This window comes from Hippichthys cyanospilos, chromosome 17, assembly GCF_059441005.1.
Source record: "Hippichthys cyanospilos isolate Australia breed blue-spotted pipefish chromosome 17, RoL_Hcya_1.0, whole genome shotgun sequence".
Lineage (NCBI taxonomy): Eukaryota > Metazoa > Chordata > Actinopteri > Syngnathiformes > Syngnathidae > Hippichthys > Hippichthys cyanospilos.
In genome coordinates, this window is record NC_142385.1 from 12,685,190 (window position 1) to 12,708,677 (window position 23,488).

General features: G+C 37.7%; 1 protein-coding gene across 3 annotated transcripts; it reads right to left on the reverse strand.

Moving 5' to 3' along the window:
* Positions 1 to 4,208: 4,208 nt before the first annotated feature.
* Positions 4,209 to 23,488, reverse strand: frmpd2 (FERM and PDZ domain containing 2). 3 transcript variants are annotated; one of them, XM_088439945.1, is made up of 30 exons: positions 23,246 to 23,488; positions 21,780 to 21,900; positions 21,539 to 21,702; positions 20,993 to 21,058; positions 20,728 to 20,907; positions 20,570 to 20,639; positions 19,644 to 19,728; positions 19,405 to 19,561; positions 19,002 to 19,073; positions 18,047 to 18,221; positions 17,832 to 17,967; positions 17,625 to 17,763; positions 16,327 to 16,479; positions 16,062 to 16,247; positions 14,400 to 14,454; positions 14,115 to 14,313; positions 13,303 to 13,403; positions 13,132 to 13,212; positions 12,159 to 12,266; positions 11,164 to 11,289; positions 9,803 to 9,981; positions 8,643 to 8,741; positions 7,702 to 7,795; positions 6,620 to 6,705; positions 6,353 to 6,548; positions 5,472 to 5,686; positions 5,269 to 5,335; positions 5,018 to 5,164; positions 4,720 to 4,794; positions 4,209 to 4,366 (listed from the first exon to the last, which is right to left on the reverse strand). In XM_088439945.1, the coding sequence occupies exons 2-28, from the start codon at positions 21,898 to 21,900 to the stop codon at positions 5,124 to 5,126; spliced, it is 3,351 nt and encodes a 1,116-aa protein (XP_088296071.1). In that variant the 5' UTR covers positions 23,246 to 23,488; the 3' UTR covers positions 4,209 to 4,366; positions 4,720 to 4,794; positions 5,018 to 5,123. The 3 variants fall into 3 exon arrangements, with proteins under 3 accessions (XP_088296071.1, XP_088296069.1, XP_088296070.1); XM_088439943.1 differs by having other exon boundaries at positions 14,400 to 14,559; positions 23,246 to 23,487; XM_088439944.1 differs by having other exon boundaries at positions 11,173 to 11,289; positions 14,400 to 14,559; positions 23,246 to 23,486.

Genomic DNA, 23,488 nt, shown 5'->3' on the forward strand with positions numbered 1-23,488 from the left:
ACAAGGTGATACGTGTGCCGCAGTGAAATATTATACGGGCTGAGTGTAGTGTGTCATTTTGTCACACACGTGCACTTACACAAACACACACACACTCACACACAGAGGATGGATTGCAGATGCGGAACAGCTCCAAAATATTTCTTTGTAACCTAAGCATGATGTCATCCTAAACCCAACTTTTCACTTCTAACGAGACCCTACAGCCATATCCTATTTAATATGATAAAATTAAACTATTTAAAAGCCGTAAACATTTATGGCCACGTTCACCTTTTACAGTTCTGCGGCTGCAAAAAGAAAATAAATCTCCCAATTTTTACAGCCTATTAACAGTATGAACTTGGTATCAAAATTCCATATTGATTTAAGGTGCGCTACATTGGATTTACGTTGCCCTTATGGGATTTCATAACAAAAGGAGCGAAAGAAGAATGTTTATTGGGATGAAAAGTTGGAGCATGTAGCGTGGTACCGCAAAGGTTTTTATTGGCCCGTTTTAATACAAGGCTTCATTTTTGCATTCACGTTGGGGCTAGTCATAAGCATAAATAAAATGTTCAAAATATGTGGTAGGGAAGGTTGTTTCGGAACGATTATATTCTACACACGATTCTACAAAGAATGCATGTGCGTTTTTTTAGGTGATATGGTACTAAAACAGCTTGTATATTTGTATAAAAAAGTATTTTTAAAGGGAGAGTGTGTAAAATTGAGACTGGTTTTCATTGCGTACAGCAGGTGGTGCTGCATTTACCATTGCCAATAGCTTTAACAAACATGGCCGCCTCCGTAGAAATGCCACTATTATATATAATTTAATAATAACAAGACCTATGAGTGTTTTTAAAACATCCTTTTGGTCTTTAAGTACACAATCTTTTGCAAGTTCTTGAAATTTACAATCATTTCATTGACACCTTCTTAAGGAAAAACAGCCTAAATCTTACACACTGTCCCTTTAAGAATGCTTGATCAGTGAACAACCCATCTAATAATAACATCAAAATATGCAATTGCATATACGTGCGTCCAGGGGCCTACTTTACAACTATAGAAGACGATTTCATGAACATTTGTCTAAATTTCATCTGTCACATACACTACAACAGGGGTGGGCAATTCCAGGCCTCGGGGCCTGCACGTATATATATATATATATATATATATATATATATATATATATATATATATATATATATTAGCTTTACTTGGTTAACTGTTAGCCACAATAAAGGCGCAAAACCACTCCAAAAATAACGGTCAATTTCCTGTTTGTGAATATTGATGGTCTTTGGCTTTCTGACACCGATGGTTTTCTTCCGACTTGTCTCCTAATGGGTCTTTAGGGAGTCATTTGAATGAGGAAATGGCACCTGCGGGTGGAAAAGCAGTGGTCTGATTAAGGGCAGGCCTTGTAAAACTTGTCTGGACCCGTTACGGTTTTGCTGTACGTTTCTCGGTGGTTGATGTTAACTGCTGCATCGAGCGAGCTGGAAGCATCCCGGCGTGGTGTCTTGTTGTGAAGTTGTTGCCAAAAGAGGGGAAGAGATCAATTTGGATCATCCGTTCTCTGGGTGGGGGCAGACTGGATTTATAACACGTATGAGTCGTATATCTAACATGTCGGTTATTTGCTTGGATGGTCCTGCCGCCTAAATGACAAGATGATTATTGCCTTCATAATTCATTCCCAATCCCTAAGGGACCCCCACGAGATGTTTTCATCATCTAGGCCAGCTCCGAGACTCCGAACCTTTAACAAGGAACCCTCGCAGGAATATTCTTAAGTATGTTCTACCTACTGAGTTTGTACACTGTGGAGGTTGAGTTGACAGGCGTCATCCTACTATAAAACATCAGCAACTACCTGATTTATCTCTTTAACGTTTTCACATACAAACCCGGGTGGCCCTCCTCTTCAAAATCCATCCCATAATCTTGCGATGGACTGCTTTAACCATTAAAGCATCCATTTCTGTCTACGTTCCGAGATTTCTGACCTCTTGTGGAGCAACTCTAATCTTACACTGAAAGTTGTTTGGGGGGGGGGGGGTCCTTATTGGGTCTGTGCCTGTGTAATGCATGAGTGGCAAACAGTTTGGTCTACTTTGGTCTATTTGAAGGAACTTAATGCTCAGCCTGTTATATAGTGCTGCCTTCTATGCGTTTAGCTCATTAGCATTTTCGTTTGCGCCGAATATTCCCCTTTGGTATATGTTAGCATATGCAAGGATTTTGCATTAATACTGGCTCATTTGCATCTAATTAGCGTTTTGTATTGAAATGAAACGCAATTGTAATTTAGTTTTATGATTGATTCAATCAATGTCATAGATTTTTACGTGCAAGAATGAGCTAAAATGGTGATGATTCGCTAAAATGTAAAAATGAGCTGAGTATGAGACAAACAGCCTGATGCGTGCACCCAGCATCCTTTGCTGTCTCACGACTGAAACGTGCGTCACTGTAGCGGCAATGGAAAATATGAACAATGACCTGTAATGCCGAGTGAGGCCTCTAAGGCCTGCCAAAAAGCATCACTGTGCCCTTTAGTCTGGGTGGTGTTTCAAAAAAGCTCCAGTATTCCAACAATTACCTTTCTCCATGCTTATGTGTGGGCAGTCCAAAAAAAAAAGAAAAAAAAAACATTTATGGTTATACTCGAATCAAATCAAAATAACTTGGCTTGTTGTCCCGGCTGTTAATTGTGATTATTTTACAGTTCTTAAGGTAGATGACAATTTTTAAAATGTATTGACTACTGATGAGAGTTTGTGTTTTTGGTAAATTTATTAAGTGTCTTGGTTTTTGCACAAGCACATGTAATAATTATGCCGTACTCAGTTTTGCTACTTTCACTGAACGTATTTCCCGCACTATAAGGCGAACTTGATTATAAGACGCCTCTCAATGAATGGCCTATTTTAAAACCGTTTTTACATATAGGTGCACCATTTTTACATGCATGGAATATTCTATAGAACACCCACATAAAATTGAAAAATGGTATGATCTGTCTTCGTAGTCTGTGACGTGACAATGACACTTTTCGATATAGTCATCAAATGGTCTCTACCGTCACCTACTGTCTTCAGATAAAACACAAGTCAGCAAAGAACTTTCTGCTTGCTGACATAGTTTGACCGCCGCTCAACGGAATGGTGCAAAAATTGCAGGAAAATCAATGTGATAAACCCTGTTAAAAAGTGTCTCAAAAATTGTAATTATAATGGTTTACTATTGTCCAAAATTTGGACAATAGTCATCTTTGTACACAAAATGTCGCACCTCCAGCTGCAATCACATAGAAATACCAGAATTGTTGCATTTAGAAATTTTACATTTTAATCATCCACTGGAAATTTCTAGCTTGTTTTCTCCATTGATTCTTTTGATTTCACCCAAAAAAAAAAAATATTATATATATATATATATATATAAAATAAATAAAAATATATAATAAAAATATAAAAAAATTATAAAAATGTATAAAATATATAAATATATAAATATATATATTTATATATATATATAAGTGTTTGTTTTAGCTATATTAGCTTCCTATCTGAAAGACTTAGGCTAGGATATGATTAGATGTTTAACTCCGCCCTCTAAACCAAATGGTAAACTCCATATTTTCTGTTTGTTTGTGTACCCTGGAACATGGGGAGCGGCGTAAGATGTACGAATTTCGATTCTAAATATCTCAGTAGAATGTTTAATTTACTGTTCCCCCGCCGAGACACTCAAACGGATAGCGCAGTGACACCCCAAGAGAATTCTGCATGAAAATCCGTCCATACTCCATGATTCCGTCATCAGTCATCGCCACGTGCACTGACCTAAGCAGAGGCAGCTGAGGTCTTGACCGCGCTGTCCGTTTTTGTTTCTGCGCTCATGAATAAACAGAGGCTAGTGTTTTGGGTGTGCATGTCCTTCAGGGTGATTACACACACAAAAAAACACATACGCACCCAGCCTTGGGCCGTCTCCACTGGCATAATTAGAAACATTTGGGATCATGTGCAAAGATGTGATGGGATCCAGATGCACTACTGGGTTTCGCCGAAATACAGGAACCCTTTTTTTACGAGGGACAATTACTGGCTCCTCCTCACTCGGGGTGCTGTATGCATGTGTCTGCGTTGCACAATTTGAATTGTGTGAGTGTGTGCTTTTTAGGAGGCGAGTCATCAACAGTCAGGTCAGACTTTGGTGCTTTTATTTAGATGATCTGACATCGCGATACACATACACAAGTAAAATCTGGAGTATACTTTGATGGTGCAAAAAAGGACAATCATCCCTAAAAGACCAGAATTACCAGGTCTTATTTTGTCGTATATTCCAGAATCCGCTTGGCCTGCGAAAGGTGGGGAAACAGGTTTGACTTTCAGTACTTACTGGCCAGGAAGGGAAATAACATTTACGGGTAACAAAAAGGAACTATTTTAAGCACAAGTATGCCACCTTGTGGTAAAAGCTGTGTAATGTGTGTGTACATTTACTGTATGTGAGTGTGCGTGTGCATAATATATATATATATATATATATATATATATATATATATATATATATATATATATATATATATATATATATATATATATATATATATATATATATATATAATATATATATAATATATAATATGCACACGCACACTCTCGGATTGATAAATATTTAAAATATGCATCGACACAGTTAATTCCTCACCTTTACTGTGGTTCTCTCCACAAAGTACTGACAGCTGTGTCACCAGCAGTCAGTTCTTCTGGTTCTTTAGTTCGACTGGCAACATAAAATTAGATATTAATGAACAAAAATGAATCAGGATTTTAGCTTCTTTTTTGTTTCATTTTTAAAATGTTTATTTCATCTTGTAAATCCAACAAAACCACCATCCCTCCCTCCGGCCAATGCATAAATAAAATCAACATCTTTCTGGCCTATCAGGCATCGCCATTCAGAACAACACTTTTTTGTTCATAATATTAAATTACACATCACTTACCCGTTCTCGTTGAGCAGAATTTTCCTTATATGGGCTCTTTCTGATCAGGAAGCGGGAGACTTGCCTCTAAATGTTTTTGATTGCAGCTATGTCATACATGGGTAACTCATGTTCCTCCAGTAAGTTGTTGGATAGATGGAAGGATCCCTGAGAAAACAACAAAAAACAAAGGATGCACTAAATGAAAAAAAGAAATTACAATGAAAAAAGAATGCCAATGTGTATGTGTACAAAGACGTATATGTAAATACCTGGTAAAGGTCTACAAAGCGTCAATTGGACCTCCGGGCCTGACGTCTTGAACAACTTTAGGACTCTCTGCAAAAAATATATTGGAAATTTTCAGTCCGCTTTAGTGATGATTAGCAAAACTGCTATAATCGGATGACACGAGTAAATAAGTTTAAGTTCATGTGAAGGTCAAGTTCCAAAATCAAAAGCCGGATCCACATACTGGATAAGACAGTTCCTTGAGCGACTGGCCGTTGATGGCCAAAAGTACATCTCCCTCATTGATCCTGCCGCTCAATTGGGCCGGCTGGCCGGGGAAAAGCTGCTTTATCCGGATCAGGTTACCGAAGTCCGGAATGGGCGGGTCCAGCTCACACATAACGAAGCTGAAGCCCAGACCGTTGGCACTCTTAGTTAGAGTCACTTCCTGCGTATTTTCTGAGAGGACGGACACAAGAATTTGAACACAAAATCAACTGGCATGACACATACTTCGGGTGGACTAAAATGGTCCTGTTGGTTAATTGGTGAATAGTTTTTTTCCCCTATCGTCAGATTGATGGCTTGACATCTTGTTAGAATAAATTCACACACGTTATCCCATATTTACTCTTGTTATTTAACAAATCATTTATTCAGTAGTATAAACTTGTGCGAATCGTAAAAGGAAATTGTCTTTGAAAAGTGCCGTGCTCATGACTCATGTAGCTTCCAGTAAAGGGGAGGCATCGTGACCTATCTACAGAACGGCACGATCTGCGGAAACCTTTTTGGAAAAAGGATAAAGCGGCACTTGTATGAATTGAAAACCGATAGCGCACCAGGAGAAATAGAAAAGATTCTGACTACGCTCCCGAGCAGGAGTAATGGCAGACCTGAGGATAACGAAGGCCGGAGGGATAAGAAGAGGAAGGTCAGGGTCAGACAGAAAGATCAAGAAGAGGAAGTGTGTGAAAGTTCATCTTCATGCAGTCAAATGAGTTTGCTTATAAAGGACTCAGCTTAAGCGACAACGGCTACGTCTGTCACGAAGGTCTAGCTTAAGCACCGTTATACTTCTTCGTACGATCTTTGGCCGAATGGTGTTGTAAATCGTAAGCTTACCATCGGTAACAAAGTTGTAGTCCCTGGGCCCGTCGCAGAATATGCGGGAAGGGATGGTGACGGATGACGCGCTGTTGATCCTGAGCTGCCTTGTAGCTTCGTCGATGTTGTGACTGGGTTCGCCGGTATCCGCGTCGGCGCTCAGAGAAACCCGCGGAAAGCTCATAGGCACGCTTTCCACAACCAAAGTCACCATCTGTGACGTTGGGAGATTCAGCATCGATATCCGCCTCAACCGTCAAATCCTCCTTCAACATTGCCACTTACCTCCCCAGTTTTGCATAGACATTCCACGGCTTGTTCATAGGTGACACCTTGGAAACTAATCCCATCGACCTCTAATATCCTATCGCCTGGAACAGGAAAAAAAAAGAAGTACCGTAAAATTTGGACTATGAGCCTTGACTTTTTTCTCATTATTTGAGCCCTGTGACTCATAGTCCAGTGCGGCTTATCTGCGGGTTAATTTTTTTTTTTTTTTACTATCCACCTGGGAGCAATCCACTGGTCAAGCAGATGCGTGTGTCTGTTCAAAGTGTCAAGTTATGGAACAACTACGAAATAGAACTGAAAAGATTTACCCTAAAATTAATGTTGCATCTTACACACAGGTGCATCCCATATTTGATGAATTATTCGATATATTCATTCATACAATCATATTTACCGTATATATAAATATTTATAGTCTTGTGCGGCTTATATGTGACAAAAATTGATTTTTTGCTCAATTTTGCTATATTCCGGTTTGTTCTATAGGTGAAAATTTATGCTAGGTACAATTATTTTCATTATGCCAGATGTTTTAGTGCTTTGTGAGATTTTTTGTTCAATGCAATTGAACTTAAAAATCTTACCACCACAGTAAAATACAGTAGCAAAGTAGGCCTAAGTGTCATTATAGATATTTATTTAATATAACATCGCTAGCGATATAGCATGAATGTCAGTCATATTTTCACGCCAGTCATATTTCAATGATTAAGGGAAACGAGAAAAACACAAACGTGTTTTAGACCGCCTACTTGTGTTTTTTTATTTGGGTCTTTTCCTTTTATGTACTTGTTTAAACATCTGTTGAGTGTTTTGTTTCAATATCATAAATACATGATCAAAATAGATACATTTGTTGTTTTTTTTCACAAAATATAACCAGTTATGCTGCGCAGGTGACGATATTACTGTACGTTATTGTTAGTGTTTAAGAAAATGTATTTTACGACTAAAATATATTATTCATGTTACAAATAAATGTTCTGAAATAAATGTTTGAACGGTTATAACGATTCAAATAAAAAAATAAGGTTAAATGCAAATTTATCGTATCTTTGGTGATGAGTTAGCGATACCTGCATGTATGCGGCCATCTCTCTCAGCAGATCCTCCTGGAACAAGGCTCTTGATGTATATTCCACTATTGGGAGTGTTGGTATTGACACCGTCCTGAATGATAGCATTTCGCCTTGCATTAATGTGAAATGTGAAAAGTATTTATATTTTACATATTCAAGACAAATACACCTTATACAGTAACTGTACTGTTATCCCTCCCATCTCCTTGTAGTCTCCCGGAGAGCCACGGTTATATTAACGGCGTCCGGAAGTGTAATTTAAGTAAAGCCTGTAGCTGACCAAAGATGATAACAATCGGCGTTTACTCTTGAAATTCCAATTTATTACAAAAGAAATCTTGGTGAGATTCAAAACGATCTGCAGCTGCTCCATTCGAATCCTTGTCACAGTGTGTGTTACTTTGAGGAAGCGCAGCTCTCGGGTAGGCCTACAAGACACATGATTGGCTCCCGGCATGACCATGGGAGTTGTGGCGGGAGCAGATTACATCTCCTGCTCTCATTGGTCAACAGCAGGAGGGCAGGGCAGGAGATGTAATCTGCTCCCGCCACAACCCCCATAGTCGCGCTGGGAGCCAATCACGTGTCCTGCTGGCGCTGTGACAGAGCGTTGTAAATCTCTTACAGATATTTCATTTTGTAACAAACTGGAATTCCAAGCGTAAACTCTGATTGTTATCATCTTTGGTCAGCTACAGGCTTCACTTTAATTAGACTTGCGCGCCGCCACTAATATAACTGCGGCTCTCCGTGAGACTATAAAGGGATGGGAGGGGATAACAGTATAGTTACTGTATATGGTTGAAATAAATATGTGTACTGCTGTAGTTTGACGTCCGAGGACTGCCCGAGGCGCTTTTTTTTTTCCTCCGTGATATTTGCCCAAATTGAGTAAGTTGTTCAGTACTAGTTCCTCAAAGAAGACTTTCCAAACTTACGGTGATGCTGATGCCCAAGCTTCCGGCTACCTTCTTGAGCTTTACTACGTTCTCCTCCGACCTCACACAGTTCAGAGAGGGAGAACTCGAACAGCCATCCTTAAAATAACACAAAATTATTGTTAGGCACTTGTCTGTCCATAAGTATGTGGATTCGAGTTAGGGATCTCTCAAAGGTATTTTGCATTTATATTTTTGAAGACGTTAGGAAGCTGAAATCTCGAAGAAAGCTATTAAAACAGACGTCATGATTATTTATTTATTTTTGTTTAATTTTATCCCAAGATTTAGCGGAAATATCTGTGCAGAAATTACTTGTTAAAAATGGCGGGTAATTGTGATTAATTCCAGAAAATTTTGCAACTAATTAGTTAAAATATTTGTGTCGTTTGACGGCACTTATTACATGACGTATTATTATTATTATTATTATTATTATTATTATTAATTCATATTTATTTATTATTATTAATATTAATCTAATTATTATTACAAACATATTTTTTACTTGCAGATTTTACATTACTTCGCTTAAGTACTGTATATATCAGTATATATCACTTCTAAGCTTCATAGAAAAGAGCTGGCAGTAAATTTGAATAATTGCAATTAACTATGGAGAATTTTGCGATTAATTCGTTAAAACATTTTTTTTTGCTTGACAGCACAAACAAATTTACATTTTTTCATGGCCCGCATTGCTATTTCAAAAAGTAATAAAGACAGTTGTATGGTATACAGCGTAAATTATAGATAAATTGATAATAAATATAAATTTATTACTATTTTTTTAATAACTTAAGAAAATCAAAACGGCCCTTTTGTGTTTGGCCTAGAGCATAGGTGTGGAACTCCAGTCCTCGAGGGCCGGCATCCTGCATGTTTTCCGGTTTTCTTTCCCCAACACACCTGATTCAAATGATTAGCTCATTAGCAAGCTCTGCAGGAGCTTCAAAATGATCCCAATCATTTGAATCAGGTGTTTTTGAGGGAAAAGGTTTGAAAACATGCAGGATATCGGCCCTCGAGGACTGGAGTTCCACACCTGTGGCCTAGAGATTCAATCTGTTGAATTCTACAACAAAAATAGAGTTTAAAAGCCAATTACAATACTTTTTAGATGAAAACCTATAGTTTGTCCAATTCAAAGGTTGCTCTACCTGCGCGTTCAGGATGCGGACTTCTTGGGGAGGGTGAAGTCTGTTGCCGGTTTTTGGCTCCATCATGACGGAGACAATCTCATCAAGGCTGTCTCCTGGCTGCCCATATGCCATCAGCCCGCTTTCCGTTTCGTGATTTCGCAACGTAGAAGGCCGCAGAGTGTTTGGAGTTTGGGGAGCTGAGAATAGAAATACACATTCGTTCTATACCAGCGGGCGGCAAACTTTTTCATTCCGGGGCCGCGAAGGGTTCTAAAATTTGACAAAAAGGCAGAACCAGGAGAAGATGGAGTGTTTTGAGAATCCACCACGTTAGAGGACAATGCGGTATATCGAGAGAACGTGTACTTTAATTTCAATAGCAAATTAACAAAAAAGTAAATCATTAAAAAGGGTTATTCAAGTCCGGTGTATTTAAATCCCATATTTCCCAGACTTGTACGTATCTGATACAATTTGAATACATCAAATATCATCTGCAGGAAGATGGCATATTGAAGTTTGTTTTGAATTTGTATTTATGTTTTAATTGTTTTGAACTGACCATACCTGCATGTTTAGCTCTAATGTATTTTTAAAAAAAATGGATGGGTGGACAAATATTTTCAACATAACACCGACAGAATACTGCAGCGTTAAATAGCAGTTTGAACACAAAATCAATAATCGATAGCGATTTCCTTCCTTCCTTCCTTCCTTTGTTTGATTGATCATATATATATATATATATATATATATATATATATATATATATATATATATATATATATATATATATATATATATAATTATTTAATTTAAATGTAAACTTTTGTCGGATAATCAATATTTTTTATATTTTTATGAACAGATTTTTAAAACACATGGACCACGGTCTTTGACTCAAATCTTTTCTGTTCCGTTTTCTAATTTTTCCTTATAATAACACTGAGAACATATATGCACATTTGCTTTACTAGTGAATGGTCTCCTGGTGGCTCGTAAAAAAACAAAAAAACAAACAAACAAAAAAAAAACGGGACTATAAGGCGCGGGTCTCAAATCATGAGAAAAAAGTTGCGGCTTATCGTGTGAAAAGTACAGTATTTATTGAAATGACTCTTCCCAAAAACACAAATTAAATGAACAAAATTGTTTATTTTAATTGCTAACAATTACTATTTTAAAGCGCTGAGAGTTCCGCTATCCTTCAGGATATTAACATTATCACTCCTCATTGATCATATAAGTTCGGCGGGACGGATTAATAAGCTTAAAAGGCCGCGTATGGCCCCCGGGCCATAATTTTCCCAAGTCCATTGAGCGTAAACGGCAAACATCTGAATGAATATATCAAAGAAAGGTACGCTAATAGCACATACACAGAGCACCTTTTGGCTGTGAGATAATGAGCTGCACCTCCTCGGGGCTGCTCTGCATGACCTCCGCCGCCTCGCTAAAAGTGGCGCCCTCCAAGCTGATGTGGTTTAAAGAGATCAGGCGACCGCCTAAGGGAAAAGGTCACTTACTTATATTCATACTTTAGCTTTCCACCAAAACCTGAAAATGTGCTAAATGGTAAAACATACATAACAAGCAGAAATCAAATTGAACACACTTTGCAAACACATTGCATTTTTTCCCCCCTAATTTTGTACATGCTTTTAAAGGAGTAATAATTTAAGTTATTTATGATTTTTTTTTTCCTTCAACCACTCAAAGTGTTCAGTGGCATCAGTTCTATCCATACATATGAAGGTTAAATTCATTAACGTTTATTAACATTGAAAAATGGTAGGATCGGTTTTTGTAGTCTATGATAGAATGATGACACTTCAACTTTGCTGCCATCTACTGTCTTGAGTTGAAACACAAGTCAATGACATTTTTCTGTTTGCTGACATAGTTTGACCGCCGCTCAAGGAAACGTTGCAAAAATCGCAGGAAAATCAATATAAAAAATTCTGTTAAAATGCATCTCAAAAACGGTGTATGTAATAGTTTCATTTGGTCCAAAATGTGGACAATGATTACTTTTTGCACACAAAATCTTGCACGTCTATCTGCAATCACCTAGAAATGTCGGAATTGTTCCATTTTGAAATCTTACATGTTTAAATCATCTGCTGGAAATTTCAGCTCCCCAGTGTTTTTTTTTTCCCCCATGGATTCTTTTATGATATCATAAAAATATCAAAGAAATGTCCATAATTTGTAACATAATGCCACAAATTAAAATGAGTAATTTATCACATCAAAAAACTTTCAAGTTCAGAGAGGTTTGGTGGATCGAATAGAGACAAAATGTTCAAGAATTATATTATAATATTATCATAATTTAATAATAAATTCAATTCAATTCACTTGGATTGTATACCTGCTCGTATACGTCCGTCCTTATCAGCAGGTCCCCCAGGCACTATAGATGCAATAAAAATGCCAAGATCATAGCGTCCCACTGTGTCCTCTCCAACAATCATGATACCTGTATGAACATAAGTTTATTTATATATATATATATATATATATATATATATATATATATATATATATATATATATATATGCTTTTATTTTGAAGGTGGCCTTCATAGCAGGGGTATTAAGGACACAAAGAAAGCACTAGTTAATTAAGCTGTCATATATCGAAACAATAAGGGCATTCTTTTCATCTTTAAAACTTGACATATTCATAATAATGATAGGGGATTTCACTTAATTGCGATGTATCGTCCATCAAGCCAATTATAAGAATAAGACTTTTGTCTTCGATTGTATCGCTTATGTCAATGAATTAAAATAACACATCGCAGTTGTTGTCCACATACTAGCACTTAAGTCACAATTCAAAACTTGCATTATAAATGTGAAATAAAATAACATTTTGACATCTCCATTTCTCTTTCTATCTTCCGTCGAGTTTCATCCGATTTGAAAAACAGACCAAAAAAAAAACTAAAAACAATCTACTAGCGTTCCCCAAGGCCTTGCTGTTCAAACAAGTTTTCGGCAGACTTTCCAGACTGTTTGAGATGTGTTTTCAGTGCATTTCTCTTTTTAAATTCAGAGCAAATTAATTGGAACAGGAGGCAATGTATTGCTAAATTGCATTATACTACCTTTGCGTGTTAAGTTTCATACAGATGGGCGTTATTATTGCTCATGCAATTTTTCTCGTGATACCAACCCCACCCTGGCAGCCACCTTGGTCAATTTATTAGGTACACTAAAAATTCTCACCCTCATGCCACAGAAAATGCATCAAAACGACGAAAAGATGACACCCAATCCTAAGACTCAGCGAGATGTGTGCCAAAACGTCTACAGAACTTTGTTGCAGTAAAATCTTACCGAGGCCAAGCTTGGGGTCTTTCTTCAGGGAAACGCATAGGACTTCTCTCTCTGATTGTGGTCCTTGTTTAGTCGGAGTTTCTGCGGAACACAAAAATGAGGCAAAAATTGCTGTAAATTGACGAAACTTAATTGAAGCAACTGCACACGTACGTGATTGGCTGTTTGTACCTCTGGCTGCTGGCGAGCTAAAAGGAGCTTCAGATCCGCTTTTCTGAGAACATGCTGGAGAACGCATGCCGGTGCTGCCACACTGACTGCTGGAGCATGTGCTACAAATTTTGGAAACACAGACAGTACAACAACACAATCTTTAACATGCAGTACTCATTGGAAAATGCAATTAAAACACGATTACAGGACAGTGTTCGCCCGCTACGTTGCGCTTCATCTTCTGGGCCATCGGAGCTTTGCATTTTTTTTATTCATAAAAAACAAAGCTATATTGCAGAGACCCACTGTGAAGGTTTCCTGCATGGCAAACAGATCGGTTGACTGTAAATGCACATGCCATGGGCAACACCCAGTGTTAAGAATTTTTCAAGCGCTCCAGTTTTTATTGTTTACCTACTCGTGTTATCTTATTTTGAAATATCCGCTTTCAATCTGGAAGGCCACGCTGTATTTTCGGTTTACGTTCTTCGCTGGTCATTTAGCTTAAGCTGTGCTCATGTTCGCCTAGGTTGTTATCGTCTCGGTTTCAAAAAAAAGAACTCGCAGACCGACCTAACGTTTGAGTCCATTCTTGCTTGCGCGCCGGGCCATTAAGATGACATTATTTTCACGAAAAGAACCAAGCAGACCAAACCAACGTCTGAATCCGGTCATGTTCACAAAAACGGGCCTTAAGATGAGATATATTCTATGTTAAGAATGATTCAAGCGCTTTATTTTTTAACGTTCAGTTAATCTTACTCACTTTAACTCACGAGGGGTTTTCGGTCCCGATTAACCGCGAACAAACGAGGGAACGCTGTACGTACCTTTGCTCGTAAAGGCTCCGGCGTTGCTGTTTAAAGCGGGCCTCGATCCTGGCAGCAACGTCCTCGCAAAGCCTTGTGAGGGACTGGTGTTGAGGAGAGTTCAAACCGCTGTCATCCAGCGGCGTCTCCGAACCCGTCGTGGACTTGAATCGGCTGTTTTGAGGCCGGCAAGCTGTTGCATACTGAGGAATGTTCTCATCTGGGGATGGATACAACATTCACCAAATGATGTTTCTATTTTTGTGATCTTCTGTTGTGGAAAGTGATGGAAGTACACAAACTGACCTGAGACCATGCTGTGACTGAGCTGACGAGAATTCATCTCATTGTTGAACTTGTGCTGGGATGAGCAGAGGTTACACAGGTATTTGGCTATTTTTGACGTCTCGGTAATGAAGGTGTGTTTCTTCTTACTGGCCCGGCACTCGATTATAAATCTATGTCTCTGAAAGAATATCAGGGATTTTTTTTTTTTTTTACTCGTTCAATCCTAAAGACATTTTAAGTCCAGAGTCCAGATGGTCAATCACAGGTAGACTTTCATATTTTTTCAGGTGTTTGACTGCAGGGGGGTCCAAAAATTGCTGATACAAAAATGTAAGCAATTGCTTAAGTTAATTAGGTATTTTTGGCACTATAAGGCACACCCAAAAGCCTTATTTTTTTTTAAAAGCTGATGGTGCGCCTTATAATCCAGTGCGCCTTATCTATGGATCAATATTGAGATTGGATTCGTAGATGGGGAACGAACTGATAAAGTGAGCTTCGCCTGTTTCTTTTGCGTGTTTACAGTTGAACGAGGTTGCTCATATTGATATTGAGTTATGATGCTATTGAGAGTTATTATTTGAGTTATTATTTTTACTTTGAGTATTACGATATTGTGATTGAAAACGTTTTAAAATATGTCATTAATTGAGGGTGCGCCTTATAGTGCGGAAAATGCGGTACTCAAATAATGGATGACTTAAGGTCATGAAATATTAAAGTAATTGATTACTTTTGGTTGTCAAGTACTTATGTCATTAGTTACCGTATGTTTCGGACTATACGCCGCGACTTTTTCCTCATGATTTGAGCACTGCGGCTTATAGTCCAGTGCAGCTTATCTGTTGTTGTTTTTGTTTTGTTTTTTTGCTAGCCACCAGCAAGCAAATGTGTGTATCTGTTCGAGGTTTCAAATTATAGAACAACTATGAAATAGAACGGAAAAGATGTGAATCAAAGGCTGTGCTAAAAAAGAGTTTTAAATATATATTATTAAAGAATTTTGTGTCTAAATTGAATAAGAGAATGAATAAAATTTGGGGTAAATTTGTGACGTGTAAATTTATTATACAGTACACAGTATATATGATTTTATTTATGTATTTATGAATTACTTGCAATGTGTTTTTATGTTCACTAAAATAATCTATCAAACAAAAGGCGATAAGAAAAAGATGCTGTTGAAATATTGATTTCGATTAAATGCTATTTAATTAACAGTATCCTGTTAGTTTTGAAAATATTCATCCATCCATTTTCTATAAATATGTTGGGACTAAACAGGCAGGCGTGTTCAGACTGTTGAAGAGAAGATGTTGCTGGTGGCAGACAATTTCAAAAAAATTAAATAATATTAAAAAAAAACTTCCATGTACCATATTTTTGGGTAAATATCTCATGTTATTACCTGCAGTTTTTCCGTGATAATTTATTTTTTTTTGCTCATATTTTCCTGCTGCGGCTTATATACCAGTGCGGCTTATAGTCCGGAAAATCCGGTACTTTAGGTAAGAAGTACTAAAGTGATTACTTCAGGTAGTAAGGGACTGATGTAACCAACTGGTTAATATCTGATTACTTTTATCAATAAAGTATGAAAAAAAAAGATTCAGAATGCCCTGTTATCATTACTGCGAGATTGTTAGAGTCAACGTTTTTGTTTTATAATCACCAACTCACATTGGAAGAAATCGTTTCCGTGTCCCTCCAGTAAAAAGTCTGACTGGTGCTTCGGCATCCATCTTTCACCTCGTAGACAATAACGCCTTTGGCACAAACTCCGAGGGTAATTTCTCCTTCCGCAGGCTTTTTTTCACGTGTCACACGGTGGAACAAGACACCGTATTCAGGTAATTGTAGACACACCTGTGTGATGCGTACCAAAAATGTGTTTTGTTAAGTAAAATCAATTACAGGAGAATGGAGGACTTCAAATAAAACTTACCTTGAGGAATTCAAGTTCTGATTCATCTGTGAGCATCTGGGCATTGTTTGCGTGGAGACGTTGAAGTTCTCCGAGAATATAAGGCAAGGCACGTTTCTCTATTACGCTTTTGGGGACATATTGATCAGGGCGATAGTAGTTTCTACCATACACCTGGAAAAGAAACAAATCTAAATACACCGTACATTTCGGAACATAGGCCGCAACTTTTTTCTCATGATTTGAGACCTGTGCCTTAGCATAAACATTCCACGGCCTGTTCACAGGTGACACCTTGGAATTTAATCCCATTAACCTCTAAGATCCTATCACCTGGAACAGAAAAAAAACTATCGTAAATTTCAAACTATAAGCCACAACTTTTTTCTCATTATTTGAGCCCTGCGTTTCACTGTCCAATGCGGCTTATCTGTTTTGTTTTGTTTTTGTAATTTATTATTTTCATTTTTTACTAGCCAGCAGGGGGCAATCCACTGGTAAAACAGATGTGCGTATGTTCAAGGTGTCAATTTGTGGAATAACTATGAAATAGAACAAAAAGAGTTTTAAAAATTATTGGGTGCACAGATAAGAGAGTCAAATATTAAAAACATATCCTATTGAAAAATCGACAAACTGGTGAATATTGATGGTGAAAGACTGTACATTATATTATATTATATTATATTATATTATATTATATTATATTATATTGTATTGTATTGTATTGTATTGTATTGTATTATATTATATTATATTATATTATATTATATTATATTATATTATATTATATTATGTATGATGCAAGGTGACATTCTGATGTGGGATATACTGTATGAGTATATATTATATTATAATTGTTCGCACGCCTATTGACACATACGCACACACACGTACAAAGACATAAACAATCCCTTACAAGGCATTACTGTGAAACTTGAAACCGCCTTCTTTGTAATAAGTTGAAGAGGAAAGCCCGAGATCACCGGAAGACTCTTTTGCAAAAGATCGTTTTTGACTCAGAGTCTTGCCTTTTGTCCAGTCTCTTGTTGTGGATAACTCTGACATACTGTAGTATGTATGGTGTATGTATAGTATTATTAGAATTTATATATATATATATATATATATATATATATATATATATATATATATATATATATATATATATATATATATATATATATATATATATATATATATATATATATAATATGTATACATGAATATGTATATACACACACAGGTGTGGCTTATAGTCCGAAATTTCCGGCTTATGTTTTTGTAACTATCCATTTGACATTAGGACCAATGCAAACCTCAGGCATACAATCCCCGTACTCTGTCTGCAAGGCCAAAGCTCCGAGGTACAGAGCAGTCTCCTCATGGCAGGACAATCTATCATCTAAGAGGTCTTTTCTGAGTTGGAGGTAGTACTGGTGATGGGTCTGTTTGTGCCTGATAGGATGAGACTCACGTCCATTAATTTGTAGCAAAAGGTAATTTGTGGTTGCAAAAATACTTACAAAATAGTAGAAATGTCATTGACAAAGAATTTGATCCTAAAGAAAAGAACAAAGGTGGTTGAAGGCACTTTCTTCCAGCTATCCGGAGCAATTTTGGAAATCTTAGTATCGTTATCCACGAAGAAAAACTCGTTATCTGTCGAGGGACAAAAAGTAAAGATGACGATGACTGAGTTGTCATATTTAATAACGTCTGAAGAAAATCGCACATTTACCATCGATGTACGCAAGGCCGAAGTAAAAGTGTTCCACCAAGTTGGCGTGAGCGACGATCATATCAAACACGTCGCCGCCTCTGGATTTCACCTCACATTTGATGGCTATGTTCTCACCGTTTGGCATCGCCACAGTCAGTTCTCGCTGCGTGGTGGCAGATTTACCTTTTTTTGACTAGGTCAAGACAAAATGGCAAAAATGAATCAAAGTGCTTTTCTAGATGACTAAAAAATATTGAGAAGTTCACATTTAGTCATATTAAAAAAAATGGCGCCGACTACTGTAGACCATTAGAGCTCAATAACAAGACTTAAAGGGACAGTGTGTAAGATTTAATCCGTTTTTCATGAAAAAGGAATAAACTAAATGATTGCACATTTCAAAAACTTGCAAATGAATGCAACAGATTTCTCCCGAGACGGCCATGTTTGTTATAGCTATGGACAATGGTAAATGCAGCACCTGCAGCACCTCCTGCTGGCCGTAATGAAAAACGCTCTAAATCGAACACACTGTCCCTTTCAGTACACACAAAGCTTCATCAAATTGTGGAATCAAATTTTATGCTTTTAAATGCAACTTAAAGCAAATGTAATGCCCATGTCCAGTTGGACACAGTTTGGAATAGGCATAGTAATTTTCTTTTCAAATTAAGAGCAAATTAATTGTATAATTGTATAAATTGTATATATATATATATAAATATAAATATATATATATATATATATATATATATATATATATATATATATATATATATATATATATATATATATATATATATATATATATATATATACATATTCACTGCCATTGACATGGCAGTAACGCAATTAACTTAATTATTGCCAGCCATGGGAAAAATTGACATTGACGTCACTAGCGGTCAATGGCAGTGAACAAGTAAAAAGAAGAAAAAAATGTTGTCGAAAAGGAATTTCTATAGGCTCTTACCAAAATGGATCCGGGCAGTTCTAAGACAACGACGGGCTCGTCTGACATTCGAATAAACTCTGGACCCACGTCCTAAAACAAAAGATAGAGCAAGGAAAAACGGTACCAGCCAAAAGTTTGAAAACACCTTCAAGTCGAAATAGCCTAAAACACAAGAAACGTATGGCTGTCTGCAACGCTGTTATCTGGGCAAAAAGTGCAGATTTTACAGGAATTTAAATGATCAATCATATTCCGTGTTGATGATTCTATTTTCTTAATCATGTTAATTATTTTAATAAATAAAATAAAATTCCTCATCGTAACCCCCAAGAAAAAGGAAAAACGTTTTTTCTTCTGTTTATTGCGCATGATATTAGGGAATTCGGCACACACGTAATTACAAGTAGCAAGTATTCCTCACCTTCATTTTCTTCTCATTCAGACTCGTCGTGGACTCAAACCGCGCGAGAAATCTCGAGTTAGCTCGTCGACCGCCGTCCAAGTAAGGGCTACAAACAGTGCGATTGAAGCGCTGCCAGCTCCCATTACTCTCGGTACGTCGACATCCCGAGGGGATCCTAAACGCAAATGACTTCGTCAGTCTACTCACCAAACTTTCCGCTTTTGTTTAAAAACAGACGCATTCACATGATTTCCTACCTTGTGGACTCAGGTGTGAAGGATGCTCCTGAGACTGTTCTGGAGATCTTTTTTGACGTCCATGTCGAATTACTAAAAGACCGCCCTGAAATACAATCCGCCACTAAGTAGTGTGTACAGTATACAATACAGTGGACCCATGTATTACAGCTTCCCTGGCTTACGTTTTTTTTTTCATGTTGCGATGTGGAACACTGAGTTTTTCGTCCCCTCTTTACGGTATTTTCCCTGCTTTGCGACAAAAACAACTGTCATGACCCTAGGGGGTTGTCTGTATATGTGTTGTCTTGCTTCCTTCTGCAGGCGTTTTTAGGTAATTGCACTTATTTTCTGTTCTGTTGCCTAAATGCCGACATGCAATGCGTCACTACAATGCTGGTCTGCTATTGGTGGGCCTCACTCGTTTCAAAATGGCGGAACGGTAAAGCTTTGTTCGATCGTGAGTGGTTACAAAACCGTATTTATAGTGCATTTTACTGCTTAATTCAAAGTTGAAAGGGTTAGCCATGGGTCCCAAGATTGCTAGTGATGTTAGAGAGAAGTAAGAAGATGATTTATATGCAAACGAAGCTGGAGATAATCAGGAAATCCGAAGCTAGCCTAGCCTAGGCTACCCTTACTAGGAAATATGGGCAAAACAAGCACCACTCAAAGGTAAATAAATCCTTTCTATATATTTTATTTAGGATGTTTTCTGATTCTATACATGTATGTTATATGTATGTAACACTTACTATACCATTTTGCTACCAATTTTTAATATGTATGCACAATTTTGTTGTTTTTACCTGGGGTTCTAAACGCATTAGCAAATAAGCGGAGGTTTGGATTGCCCGCCGTACGGCGAATTCGTCCTTCGAGTTCAAAAGCGGAACGGATTAATCTCGTAACATGGGGGCCTACTCTACATTGTCCATTTTCCTTACTGTGTAACTTGTCTCTGATGATCTGACTGCGATCACTTAGAAGGGATCCATTTTCCGTCACAGGATCTACCTGGTACAAGGATTGTTTTGGGTGTCAGTTAAAAACCAAAAAGAAAAGTGAAAAGCAACGTGATCGTTCTGGTTCGCTGTGTACTAACCGAGTTTCTGTAGACGTCTTCTACCAGCTGCTTGACAAGCTGCTCGGCTGGATGAAGCATAAAGGTTTTGTGGTGAAACTCGCAGGTCTCGAGCACCGTCATCAGGTCCGTCCGTCTCACGACTGTGTCCTCGCACATGCTCAAGAGTAAGCCCTCCAACTCTGCGCTAAGCTGGACAGGCTTGATGAAAAAGTACAAACATTGTTGAGAAAGGACTGATACATTTTCACCAACAGGAAGTTTGATACATGAAGAAGCAACGTACCTGATTTTGAGGTAGCTGATAATCCACGCACCAGTAAAAAGTCATGCCCAGGGAGTACACCAGTGTCTGCGGGAAAGCATGGACAGAAATCTGGCTCTTAGAAAATTTGCTCTCGCAAAAATGTCATTGGATGATTATCCTTTATTCTTGTACATGATTTTCACCATTTGTGGGTCCCCCCCCCCCCCCCCCCCCACACACACACACACACACACACACACACACACACACATACACACACACATCATTCTTGCAGTATTTTAGCCAAGGGATGGCAGACGAATGGTAATGTGATAAATGGGTGAAATTTCAGATCCCTAGTGTTTTCTTTAAATGTTTTCCTTATGAACTCTTTCAGCACCGTGGACAAGAATTCTCCTTTTTTTTTAAATAGTAACAACAATACCAATAAATAATAAAATCCCCATCAAATACGATTTTTATGGATGGTAGCTGACATATATGACACACATATATATATATATATATATATATATATATATATATATATATATATACTCTACTATACGAGTTCAGTTTTACAACCTTTTCAACTGTGTTTCTTGTGGAGGCAGTGTGGCCGTGAATGACTTCAGGAGCCACGAAGGAGGCCACGTCATCATTTCGCCCACAGCTTTTAAAGGCCATACGCCCATTAGCGGACAGTAGCACCGAGCCTGGGCTTAGGACACTGCACATGTTGCCAGACCCTAAACACAACCCGGGCAGAAAGTGTCAGGGCTAACAGGTGGATCATCGATGGGAATTTGCAGAAGGTTTTTTTTACCTTTCTTGGAAACATTCAGTAAGGCCTCGGTGGTGACAAGCAGCAGACACCAGACTTCATCCTCATCTAGCGGTGAACCCCTGGCCTCTAGCACCTCTGCCAGGGTCACAAAGGTCCCCATCTTCATGGGAAACACAGAGAAAAATGTCAGTAGCTTGTGGTGTGTGATTCACAAAAAAAAATAATAATCTGGGTTTCTACAGGCATCTGCAAATCTACTTTAATGCTTTTTAATGCCTTAACAGGAACGATGTGGGCTTCTTTTCAGATTAAGAGCAAGTTAATTGGAACATCAAGCTTTTTTTTTTTTTCCCTTTTTAAGTACCCCTTAAATTATGCTGCATTTTGTCCAAGCTTTTGATCTTTACATCAAAGATATTTGACATCAAAGGGTAAGCATGAAAAGAAGACATGATCACTTATTTATCAAATGACCGAGTGTGCCATACCATTGACTGACTAAAAATGATGCGAAAATGGTCAAACTGTGGCACAACGTTCACTTGTTTGAGAGATTAGAATGGTCAATAATAATGTGATTTTCCTTAGCGGGTGAGCCAAAAAAAAAACAACTGATGTTAGCTTCTGAATTACCGTATTTTCCGCACTATAAGGCGCACCGGATTATAAGGCTCACCCTCAATTAATGACATATTTAAAACTTTTTCTATATACAAGGCGCACCGGATTATAAGGCGCACCCTCAATTAATGACATATTTTAAATCTTTTTCAATCACAATATAAGTAATACCAATAATTACTCAAATAATAACTCAGAACACTCAATTGCATAATAACTCAATGTCAATACTTCCAACCTTGTTCAACTGTAAACACGCAAAAGAAACAGGTGAAGCTTACTTTATCAGTTCATTTCCCATCTATGAATCCCAATCTCAATATCGATCCATATATAAGGCACACCTGATTATAAGGCGCACCATCAGCTTTTAAAAAATAAATCAAGGCTTTTAGGTGCGCCTTATAATGGAGAAAATACGGTAAATATGACGAAAAAAAACACACTACAAATTTAATAAGTCATACATGGATGTGACTGCAATTTGTTTTCATCCAAAACGTATTTGCATTGGTTAGGGAGGTATAAATGATTTCACAGGGTCTAAATCTTTTGAAAAAAGGTTGAAAGAATAGACAGTGGAAAATAAGCATGTCAATTGCGTCTCCTATAAATCAGAAATAAACGGTCCATGTGAATGCATGACTAATGCTTTTTACAGTTAAATTGATCATGATTGGATTGGAAAATTTTGTAGCTTGCTCATTTTTGACATGTCGACCGGGCAGGTGAAAATGAGCAACTAGTTCTAAAACTGCATCAAAAAAGTACTGTTGGACGCTCACGTATTCTTCACTACAAAGGAGCCGATATCGCGTCTTTCCGGTGATCTTTTAATCGTGTTTGGATGCGGCAACTATTTGTTTACATGTAATATGTCTTACCTTATTGCCTTTAATTTCCCTCAGACATCCGCCTTGTGAATCTAATCCTTCCTTTTACACGTCCCCCGCTGCCGTGTCATCCACCTTTCCGGGGCCCCCGTTCATCATCGCAGCTCGTTCCATATTATCGTCATTTCCTCATGACAGAGCAATTGTCTTTGCAGAACCACAGACCACAGATATCATTTGGCTCTTCGCTGGCAACTAGTGACGTGTTGATTGTGGGTTTTCGGTCATTTTCGA